General features: G+C 37.8%; 1 protein-coding gene across 2 annotated transcripts in view; it reads right to left on the reverse strand.

Moving 5' to 3' along the window:
* Nucleotides 1–735: 735 nt before the first annotated feature.
* ALDH1A1 (aldehyde dehydrogenase 1 family member A1) overlaps nucleotides 736–12509 on the reverse strand; it is a 56738-nt gene continuing 44964 nt past the window's right edge. For both annotated transcript variants that reach the window (XM_057305588.1, XM_057305589.1), the window contains exons 12-13: nucleotides 6197–6271; nucleotides 736–1343 (exon numbers count right to left, since the gene is read on the reverse strand). In XM_057305588.1, the coding sequence (XP_057161571.1) occupies nucleotides 1271–1343; nucleotides 6197–6271 (148 nt within the window). In that variant the 3' untranslated portion in view covers nucleotides 736–1270. The remainder of the gene's footprint in view (nucleotides 1344–6196; nucleotides 6272–12509) is intronic.

Consider the following 12509-nt stretch of genomic DNA (forward strand, 5'->3'; position numbering starts at 1 on the left):
CCTCCTTATTCACTGCAAATCTGTTCATTATTAAGGCTCAGATCCAGTCAAATCTCCTCCAGGAGGGCTCTTTCCAATTTCCTCAGTTAAAGGTCATCCCTCCCCCTTCAGTACATTATTACCACGCTCTTCAGTTTCTTTGAATTCTCATTTCCTTTCAATGCCCCATCATTAAAAAATTTTTTTGTGTGTGTCTTTGTTCTCCACTAAATCAAAGCATCTTGAGATAATGGAACATCCATTATGCACCTGTTTTGGTTTTTTTTAATAACACCTAATGTGGCACCCAAAACTTTCTAGAAACTCAATAAATATTTGCTGAAAGACTGAAGCCACCTACCTCAAATGTTTGCTATTGATTTCAAGAATTTCTCTGGAAAGGAAAATATGTTTCTTTACCTATTGGAGAATGAGTGGATTTGACTTTTATTCTTAAATACATTTTTATGCCCAATTTAACACTGATTTTGAGTGACAGGGAGAGTAAATCACCATAACCAAAACTTCTACTTAAAAAATTCAAACCAGGGGCACCTGGGTGGCTCAGCCATTTGTGTGTTCCACTCTTGATTTCAGCTCAGGTCATGATCTCAGGGTCGTGGGATCGAGCCCCAAATCAGGCTCCATGCTCAATGTAGAGTCTGCTTCTCCCTCTCCCACTGCTCCTCCCCCACTCATGCTCTCCTCTATTTATTTATAAATAGTCTTTAAAAAAAAATACAAACTTAACAAAAATCATGCAAGGTTGTTTTTATTAAGTTTTATGTTTAGATTACAGCTAAGTATTTCAGGCATTACTTCATTTGACAAGCAGACATGACACTGTAGGAATCATTTCAACAAACTCCAATGACTTCACAACTACTGGGAACAGAACACATCTACTCTGCAATTCAAAGGTGTGTTAGGACTTCAAGGGGTTGTTAGAGAAAGAAGCTACGTGACAACTGGTCCTCTTCTGTAACATGATTATCCGGACGAGTGGCTACAAGGAGAAGCACATCACTATTACGGAGCTTGAGAGATGTGACATCAGACCCATCCTTTTCTTTACTGATAGGACTTGGGGGTCATGTATCAGAAGATAAAGGATTCTTTCAGAATAAGCTACATGTCACGTTTTCTATGTGTACTTTTAATGCTTATATGATTAGTCTATGTTTAAAAAAATCAAGAAAAGAATTTTGTATTTAAACCCCACTACAATATATTAGCGACTGTAGGAGATGCTTAGTCATTGAGGATTCTTCGCTCCATTCTTGTGGTTTCTTTATGAGTTCTTCTGAGAAATTTTCATTGTGACCGTCTTGACCTCTGTGTATTCGTGGAGTCCATATTCTCCCCTAGAGAGAGGGGGAGAAACCCACAGAATTGAGCGCAGCAGTGCAAACGTACCGTAGTCCATGATTTAGTACAGATTCGTTCTTGCCTATCTGGCTAGGGACAATGGAAAATATTTTCTGTGTACAGAAGCATTTCAAATAGTAGCCAGCCAACCATAAGATATCTGGTCTCACATAAATCCCCTTGTGGGGAAACTTTTTAAGCTTTTTTTAAAATTTTGCATTTTAAATGACTATGTACATTCTGTTGATTTTCACATAAATTGTCCTTTTTTGACACTGTTGTATTTGACTATAAACAAACTCACCACACACACACACACACACACACAAAGACAGTTCAGTCCAACAAGAATTTTACCATTTCTAGTTTAGGTTCGAATAAATAAGACAGATACCGTACAAGAGGAGAAGTCGTAATATATAATCACTTGAGTAGTGGAGTAGAACTATAAATTCAAGTAGAGCTTAGCTTAGCATTTTTATTGTGTGTGATTGGCCCAGAAGTGATGAGGGGGTATTTTCATGCTAACGTGCCCTGATATGGTTTGAAACAAAATATTTTCCAGCTGTAGTTTTAACAGTATCTCTTGACTTTTGGAAAAAAAAACAAAACAAAAATCCTGACCTTTAGTGTTAAGAGTTTGTTTGTTTTGAGAGAGGGAAGAGAGGGTTCATTGGCCCAGATTCAGACCTTTGGGCTTTTTGTGGTTTGGGGGTTTTTCTATTCATGCAACCCCAGCCATTTGCGTATAAAACTCTTAAATCCAACCCAAATGATCAAGAATTAACCTGAGTCAATCAGTTAGGATATCGGTATCCCGTTATTGGCTTTATCGAGAGCACCCACCAGTTTTGGAAACTGTGATTTACTCTATTTTGAAAATGACTAAAAGCATGGAGTTCCTGATTCTCTATATTGTTTTGGTGAGAGGATGGAATTGCATGTACACAGGAGCACTCTGAAAATTATAACACTCAGGCACATGCAGGCTCACAGAGGAAAAGGATCTTGACCCTCTCCTACCCCCCCTTCTGGTGATGTAGACAGGTACGTGGGAGACAGCTTTCTCTCCTGGGTAACCTAATCCTCTTAACGCTGATTATTTTCTTGGGCGATTAAGCTTCTGAAAATACCTTCTAAAACCTCCAGTGAACATGTTCTTCAAAGTAATTAAAGGACTTAGCTTCAGTTGCCCGAAACCCATTAAAGGATAATATTTTAGTAAGTATTTTATCTCACAAAGTTAGATAAATTAACCCATGAGTTTTGCCAATGGGCTTTCCGTTGTATTTTGGGTGACACGACACTTGAAACGCTCAGGAGAGTCCTAAGTGTGATTATCGTCATACTCAGGCTGAAGTGAGTCCTGCTCCTACGTCTTCCGATGCATAGACATTCCTGTGTCTACGATATAACACAAACACATCTGTTTGCACTTCTCTTTATCTTGCTGTTCTGTGAGTTACTGGTTCTGTGCTGCTAAAATCCTCAAGGTACCAGTCACCCGGGGCCTTATTAGAATGCTGATTCCGTTTCAGTAGTAGGGCTGGGGAGAGGCCCGAGAGTCTGTATTTCCAGCAAACTTCCACGTGACACCCTTGCTTCTCGCCCCTGTCCACACTGTAGTAATAAGGTCCTAGCAAGCGAGTTACATCTGTTTTTCACCCTGGACCCAGACCTGAGCTTGGTGCTACTTAAGGAGCGTGGGGATGATGTCTACTGGACTGACTTGGAGCACAGAACCAAGAACTATTCACATGAGCTTTCTCTGTAAGTCCGGTGGTTTATAACACTTGCATCCTCCCCTTTTCGGCAAGGCTGTGACAGGAGGAAAGAAATACCTCGCGAGGTGCTAAGAACCATCAGTTTGCAATGGTATACTGGTGACGTCTCCAGGGACTTATGTTAACCGAAGTGAAAATTAGTTCAATTACACAAAGGAAGGAATCTCTACCACGTGACTCCTTCCAGTGCCAGCACCATGATCGGAGACCCAGTCCCAGGTCCGGGCACTTAGTATCACAACCACGCTGAGGTCTGCACCCCACCATGTTGGGCTCTTTGAGGACTCTGTTCCCAACTGACCCATTATCTTTCTATCTTTAAGGACAAATTGTATTTGAACCCTTGGGAGTCATGTAAGGTTACTGCTTCAGTAATTCTCTTTAAACATCTTGTCGCAAATGACTTATTAAGTTCATCAAATTTGGTTTCGGGTAGATATAAACAGCATCCTCAGCCAGAACTTTTGCTGTAAAAAATTACACCATAAATATTCTCTTGTATTTATATAGATATAGAAGGAAATTATCTATAATCACATGACAGAATTTTAAGAAATTATTGATGTTTGATTCTTATTTTTCCATTTCCCTCTCTTACTTGATTTCCTTATGCCTCAAAGTTGGACCAAACTGTATTCAACAAAAGTGACATATTTGGTCTTCTTTAGTCATTTTGTCCCTTTTGATTATTTTATCTTCAACATTCCTAGGAAAATGTGTTCAGTAGCTGGGCCAGCTATGAGTTAATCGTCCTTCAGAATAACCTAACCTTTGTTACAGCTTTTTGTACAGTAATTTGTTCTGCAAAGGGACTCTCTAATAATGGATATTATAAAGAAAAGGAACCAGGGACGAAAGGAACCATTTTCTGAGTCGCCACCTGGTGACAGAATGCTGGGGAATGGACGCACAGTGTGTCACTTCACTCTCAAACAGCCACCTTAAGAGGTTTGTTAGCATCTCCATGTTAAATAGGAGGGAACGTAGGCTCACACGTTGGACAACTTGAAACAGGCTGCATGGCTAGCAAGAGACGGAACTGGGGTTCAAGTGCAGGTCAGCTAGTGGCCAATCATGCTTCCTCTACGCGCCATGTTCTTTCTATGAGTCGAGCTTTTGCCATTCTCTCTCCCCACCAACATTCTAAAGAGATCCATGGCTTCTCACCGCTCTACTAACAAAATGTAAGCCAATTTTCCTGAATACAAGACTTCTTACTCTGTATCCTATTTAACTGACATCATACTCTCCAACCCCATAAATCCCCACCAGCCATCCAAATTCGCTGACCCCCCAACGTGTCAATGTCACCTGCTGTTCAAGAATGCTCCCTTCTCTGCTTCCTGACATCCTACATTTGTTTCATGCCCTAGAGCAAATGCTGTATCTTCTGTGAGGTCTTCTCTGACTCTGTCAGCTGCCAGTAAGTTCTCATCCACTGAGTTCCCACAAGGGTTGAAACTATAGAATCTTAAGTGTGGAACGGAGCTCCTAGAGTCTCTGCTTTGTTCTCCGCCTCCTGTCCCCACCCGTGACTGCTGATCGTATCTGGCAGATGAAAATCGTGAGAGGTAGAGCAAGGCCATGGATGTTATATTCTGGTGGTGCCCAGATTTTCTGTCCTTCAGTGCTGTGTCGGCATTTCTTCTGCTGTTCTATCTCCATGACTTAGAACTCCCGTCTATGACTATTTACTTCATAGTGTGAGTAGGTTATTTTACACGACTTATCCTTTTACAAATTTCTCCTGCCACCACACTCATATGGAGGATGGGATGTGGTATGGTGTATTTCGGGCTCCTGGGCCCTAATATACACGGCACAAACTTAACGAACGTATATTGAGAAGGAGGACGGATCATTTTATCGTTCTGCCTTTTTACTGGCTCCCCAAAGATGATTGCTTCATTGTAATTTTGCTGATCTCTTTAAGTGACAAAGTAGTAGATGGTTATTTAATTCGCTCATGACCTTTAGAAACTGAGACTCATTTTTACTTGCTATTTACAGAACGTGCCGCTTTCCTATGTTTGATTCCGTCAGGTTTGTATATGATGTGTCTTTATTCCTCATGACTTTTAAAATGTATTGATAACAAAACTAACTAAATATATTGCCACCACTTTCTGTGTAATTATATGTACATTTTCAAAAAGTCTATAAACCCGGGTTTCAAAAGCAACTTGAAGGCTTCTAAATGAATTTATATATATATTCTCAATCTAGTCATGACTATAAAACATGTTTTCCTCAAATTTCCCTCTAGGTTTATATATGATATATCATATATAAATATATATCATATATAAATCATACATATCAAATATATCAAATAGGTAAATATATATTTAAATAATATATAAAACCCATATATATCAAATATATAAATAATATATATCAAATATAAATATATATCAAATATAAACTTATATATGATATAAACTTATATAAGGTATAAATATATTTATATTTATATCATATATATCAAATATATCATATATATCATATATATCAAATATATCAAATATATATATGATATATATCAAAAATAACTAATTCGGGTAATTTAAAATTTTAGGTTCCATATCAAAAGGTTTCATCAAATGAGAATTACTCTTCTTACACTGAGAAGCTTTTTGAGATAAGGGCACTAATTTACTTATTTAAGAGGTATATTCAAATGACTAGAGTGTTCTTATATTTTCACACTTCTTATAGTAATCAATTTGAAGTTTTTCCTTCTTTTTTGGAACTATTTCCCAAAGAGATTACATTCTTACATACAGCAAGAGACTCTAGAAGTAGGCAATATTCCAATAACCAATGTAAAGTGCTTAGTGTGGTCCCTTAGGAATAGTGGGAGCTTAATATATTATATTTCCCTTCTGCCATCACTTTTTTTGAACTTAGGCTAAATCCAGCATTTAAAAGTGATTTGACAGTGCAAATCTCCAGGAGAGAACAGAGGCAGGTTTTAATCCAAGTAGCAACTACAGATTGATTCTCTGGGGTGACAACCGTTTTGATCAAGGGAAGCATTTAACTGAATAGAAAGTTATTCTTACAGTTCTCGTCCATTTCCAGACATCTTGAATCCACCGAAGGGGCACTGGGCAGATACCACACTATAACAATTCACCCTGAGGAAAAAAGTACAATGTGGATCATACTCAACCTATGAAATAACTCTTGAATTTGGAAATTTAAAACTCCTTGTGAATTTCCATATAACTATAGTACTCATTTTTTTAAAAGCAGTAGTATAAATTAAAATGCAGAAATACATGTGTATGTACTGCCTAGAAAGAAATAGAATGGCACAGCTCTGTGTGTGGAGTTATTTTGGTAGTACGCTGTGTCCCTGAGAACTTGTAGTTTGAGTTATAAAAGACAGAAGAGCCAACGTGCCGTTGGAAAGAGGATATGGTCTGTCAGAGAACTGGAGTTTGTTGGGTGGGTGTTCTTTACTGCCTATATTCACAAGCTTTGTAATTCTCTTGAGGATTGTGTAAGTAACAGGCTGGAATCAATGATCTTTTGCAATTGTAATATGTATCACATTACTCAGTTCACTTCTTCCATTAATTGGTTTAATAAATTACTTAGAGAGGCCTTAGCAGGAGTTGGGTTTCACTATCAATTTGTTTATCCCTTGCCATATTTCATAAAATGAAGATGTTCTATGAACAAATATAATTACAAAAGCATGAATAATTAGAATTAAAGGAAAAATTATGATAAAAGGTCAAGACAAGGAGGAAAAGTTAGAATATAGTTTTGCAGGGTGTGAGCGATGTGTTTAGCTTTCAATCTCCTGGTGGCCAAAGTGAACAGCAAAATTCAATTGCCGATATGATTCTCATTATACATAAGAAGAAAAAATATTATTTAAAGGAGAAACAATGTTCTTTTAAAATATTTCCTCTTCCTTGATGTTATTAAAATAGGAGAACAACAATGTGACTTCTAGATACATTGTATTATGCATGGAGTTTGACTATGAATTTGATCCTGAGATAATATTCAGACATTTCCTTAGTTAAAGCATTTACTTCCCCAATTCTCAGAGCTCCATGTACTCATTGGACCACAGTTTCTTATTGAAGTCTCTCCTTCTGGAGCATAGGTCCTTAAATAAATGTGTGCTTTCAAACGACAAATTGTCTCCGCTTTGTTTAATTGTCCTTCAAACTACAAAATCAGATTCCCTACTCTGAAATTATGGGTAAAATCCCAGCAACCCTGGGATTCAGTAATTATCTTGAAAACACCAAGTGGAAACTATGTCGGGGACAATGCCAGAACTAGAATTATGTTCGAGAATAAATAGCAATAATATGCCTCTGTTTTAATAGCAGAGGAATTCCTGACTGGGGATTTCCACACCACTGGGCAGAATGATGTCATCTGCTCCCCAGTCCAGCAGGCATACAACATTCCAAAGTCAAAAACTGAAACCTGTCTTTGTGAAAAGGTACAGAAAATGAGTTTGCTCTTCTGACCCTATACTGGAAATGAAACTAGTTTAGTTTAAGTAAATGGAGACCTAAGAAATATTCAGTGATATTAAGTTCAAAATAATCATCCTTGTCAATTGATTCTCCTTCCACAGCCTTTTCTTGTTATAAGGAAGGGAGGTTCCAAACCCACAAGGCCTGGCTTTGCCCCCTTCGTACCCAGGTGATACTCAGGCCTGTCTAAACATATCTGTTCCCCTTGTGAGAGTGATAATATTTAATATGGAAGTGATCATATTTAATCAGGTTATTTCAAAGCATAAGTAAGGTGATGAATACAATGTGCTTTTTTTTTTTTTTAATAGAATGTCCTTATAGTGGTTGGTACGTAAAAAGTTTTTAGTAACTGGAGATAATATACATACATGTAATAGTAATGCTGAATCTTATTAATAATTTTATCACAGGAAAACTGCACTTTAAGCACTAGCCTTACTCTTTATTTAAGAAGAATTTGCTTGATTTTAAGTCTCTGAAAGGAAACATCCCATTATAGAAAGAATCAGGCTTTCAAGCAATTTCTCTGTCCTGGTTGCACAAAGAATCACACGGGAACTTTGAAAAATACTCTTTAAATAAAAACCTTTAAATAAAAGTCCACATTCAATCTCAGACATTGATATGATTGATGGATTTGATGGCCATCATCTAATGCCACTCAGTTTATCACTGGCACTCCCCAGATGATAATGCAGAGCCAGGGCTGAGAATCACTACTGTCAGGTCCAAAAGAGGTCTGCATCTCAGCAGCCATTTACTGTGTGAGCTTTGATCAATGACTTACCTTCACTAAACTACACTTTTTTCTTCGATAAATTTGGCATAACAATCACACCATTGTTGTAAGGTGAAATGAGATAATGAACATAAGGAACGGAGAATACTGCCTGGCATAGAACATATTGACTAAATGGTGATTCTCTGATTAGGAAAAAAGATTCCAGAGCTACGGAGTGGGGCAAGGACTGCCTGGCTGTCCCTTTGAAGGATCAATACTTTTCAGCCCCCTTGCTCAGTAATGCAGGGTTGGGAAAGAAACAGCAGGCTGCTTTTCCTTAAAACTGTGACGCTCGGGGCACCAGGCTGGCTCAGTCGGTGGAGAATGTGACTCTAGATCTTGGGGCTGTGAGCTCAAGCCCTATGTTGGGCATAGAGATCACGTAAAAATATAAATAAATAAATAAAAAACAAACAAACAACTAAATAAATAAATATTTTTCAATGTCTAATGGATTTTTAACTGGAGTAGGTGTGACTGATTATCCGGAAGGAAAATAATCTTTCAATATTGACAGGACTGAAAGGACAAAATGAGGTTCAATGGGGTAAAAATTACCAACACAGCAGTCCAGAGACTGGGGGCTGAGCAGAGGTGCAACAGGTTGAGGGGCATTGCCTTAAAGTATAAAAATCAGAGATAGAAGGATACAGTATAAATCAGATATAAAGCATGTATAAATCAGGTTAAAAATGAACGGGCACGTTTCTCAAAATGACTACGTTCTTCCAAATTAAGATCTTCAGACATCTCTAATAATCCCAGAATAAGAAACTGATATAAGAATTAAAGATTTGCAGATATAAGGGCTTTGAAAGATATTGTCCCACTATTTAATTAAACGGATTAAAGCAGAAGTTCTTCTCCCTTGTGTATAGCACAGTGCCAAGTGCCTAGAAATTACTAACACTTACATTATATTAGCCAAACATTAAAATATTGTGGGTAAGCAATTTAGGGGCTAGTACGGAGAAAATACCCTTCTGAAGTTCTTCCAATAGAGCAGGTTTGTTTTTTTTTTTTAATTTTTTTTTTGCTTTGGTTCATTGTTGTTGTTGTTGTTGTTGTTGTTTTGTTTGTTTTATTTTGGTTTTGGTTTAAGGCAGTAACTGCTTGTCCAGCAGGCCATGTGATTCCAAATGAAAAAAATCAAAGTGATCTGAAAAATTTCAAAGTCAGGCGTGGATCAAGATGGTAACGTAGGATTATTCTGAACTCACCTTTTCTCATGAACGCATACCTAAATAATCTGACTTCACACCTAAAGAAACCAGAAAATGAAGGAAGAATGAAGCTTAAAGCTAACAGAAGGAAGGATGTAGGAAAGGTCACAGTGGAAATAAATAAATGGAATAGAGACTGGAGAGACAGTAGAAAAGATCCGTAAAACTCAGAGTATGTTCTTTGAAAAGATAAACAAAATTGCCAAACCTTTAGCTAGACTTATCAAGAAGAAAACAGAAGGTTTAAATAAATAAATCAGAAATGAAAGAGGAGAAGTTACAACCAGTACCACAGAAATAGAAAAGATCATAGGAGAATACCATGAATAATTATACACCAACAAATTGGACAACTGGAATAAATGATTAAATTCTGGGATGCCTGAGTGGCTCAGTCAGTTAAGCTTCTGCCTTCAGCTCAGGTCGTGATCCCAGGGTTCTGGGATCAAGTCCTGTATCAGGCTCCTTGTTTAGGAGGGAGCCTATTTCTCCCTCTGCCTGCTGCTCCCCCTGCTTGTGCTCTCTTTCTCTGTCTCTCTAATAGATAGATAGATAGATAGATAGATAGATAGATGATAGATAAATAAATCTTTAAAAAAAGTGATTAAATTCTAAAAAAATAAGAGTTTTCAGGACTAAATTATGAAGAAATAGAAAATCTGAATAGACCAATTACTAATAAAGAAACTGAATCAGTAATCAAAAAATTCCCAGCAAACAAATTTCACAACCAGATGGATTTTTCATGAATTCTACAAAACAATCAAAGATTTAATACCTATCTTTCTCAAACTCTTCCAAAAACTTAAAGACAAACTCATTTTATGTGGCCGGCATCACCCTGACACCAAAAGACACAAGGACATCACAGAAAAAAAAAATTATAGGGGCGCCTGGGTGGCACAGCGGTTGAGCGTCTGCCTTCGGCTCAGGGCGTGATCCCGGCGTTGTGGGATCGAGCCCCACATCAGGCTCCTCCGCTGTGAGCCTGCTTCTTCCTCTCCCACTCCCCCTGCTTGTGTTCCCTCTCTCGCTGGCTGTCTCTATCTCTGTCGAATAAATAAATAAAATCTTTAAAAAAAAAAAATTATAGGCCAATATCCTTGATGAACATAGATGCTGAATCTCCAACACAACATTAGCAAACCCAATGCAATGATGCATTAGAAGAGCCCTACGTCATGATCAAGTGGGATTTATTCCAGGGATGCAAGGATGATAAACATCTGCAAACCAATCATGATCTACCACATTAACAAAATAAAGGATAAAAATCATATGATAAGCTCAATAGATGCATAAAAAGATTGGACAAAATTCAACATCCATTAATGGTAAAAACTCAAAAAGTGGGGATAGAGGAAATACAGGGGATATAGCGCAACGTAATAAAAGCCATGTATGACACATACGTTAGCCACAGCTAACATCATACTTAATGGTGAAAAGCTGAAAGTTTTTCCTTTACGATCAGGAATAAGACAAGGATGTCCACTCCCATCATTTTTATTCAACATAATATTGGAAGTCCTAGCCAGAGCAATTAGGCAAGAAAAGGAAATAAAACTATCCAAATAGGAAAGGGAGAAGTAAAACTGTCACTGTATGGAACAGAATAGAGAACTCAAAAACAAACCCATTCATATATCGTAGCTGATTTGTGACAAAAGAGGCGAGAATAGAAAATGGGGAAAGGACAGTCTCTTCAATCACTGGTGTTGGGAAAACTGGATAGTCACATGCAAAATACTGAAACTTGGCTGCTATTGTACACCATACACAAAAATAACTCAAAATAAAGACTTCGATTTAAGACTTGAAACCATAAAACTCTTAGGAAAAAAACACAGGTGGTAAGCTACTTGATGTCAGTCCTGGCAACACATTTTTGAATCTGATTCTAAATGCAAAGGCAACAAAAGCAAAAATTAACAAGTGGGGACAACATCAAACTAAAAAGGTTCTGCACAGCAAAGGAAACCATTAACAAAATGAAAAGACAACCTACTGAATGGGAGAAAATATTTTCAAATCATATATCTAATGAAAAATTGACCTCCAAAATACATAAAGAAGTCATACAACAAATAATCAAAAAACAGTCCAATAAAAAAAATGGGCAGAGGATCTACATAGACATTTTTCCAAAGAAGATATGCAGGTGGGGGCGCCTGGGTGGCACAGCGGTTAAGCGTCTGCCTTTGGCTCAGGGCTGATCCCGGCGTGATGGGATCGAGCCCCACATCAGGCTCCTCCGCTATGAGCCTGCTTCTTCCTCTCCCACTCCCCCTGCTTGTATTCCCTCTCTTGCTGGCTGTCTCTCTTTCTGTCGAATAAATAAATAAAATCTTTAAAAAAAAAATGAAGATATGCAGATGGCCAACAGGCACAGGAAAAGATGCTCAATATCACTCATTATCAGGGAAATGCAAACCAAAACCACTTGGGATGTTAACTCGCTCCTGTCAGAATGACTAATTGCAAAAGGATAAGAAATAACAGTGTTGGCGAGGACGCGGAGAAAAGGGAACTCTTGTGCTGTTGGTGGGAATGGAAATTGGTGCAGCCACTATGGAAAACACTATGGAGGCACCTCAAAAGATTAAAAATAGAACTATCATACGATCCAGCAATTCTACTTCTGGGTACTTATCTGAAGGAAATAAAAATACCAGTTTAAAAAGATATATGCACCCTATGTTCATTGCAACACTAGCTGCAATAGCCAAGATATGGAAACAACCTAAGAGTCCACTGATGGATGAATGGATAAAGATGTGATGTATGTGTACAATGGAATACTACCCAGCCATAAAAAAGGAAATCCTCGCCATTGGTGACAACACGATGGACCTTGAAG

Source organism: Ursus arctos, unplaced genomic scaffold, assembly GCF_023065955.2.
Source record: "Ursus arctos isolate Adak ecotype North America unplaced genomic scaffold, UrsArc2.0 scaffold_33, whole genome shotgun sequence".
Lineage (NCBI taxonomy): Eukaryota > Metazoa > Chordata > Mammalia > Carnivora > Ursidae > Ursus > Ursus arctos.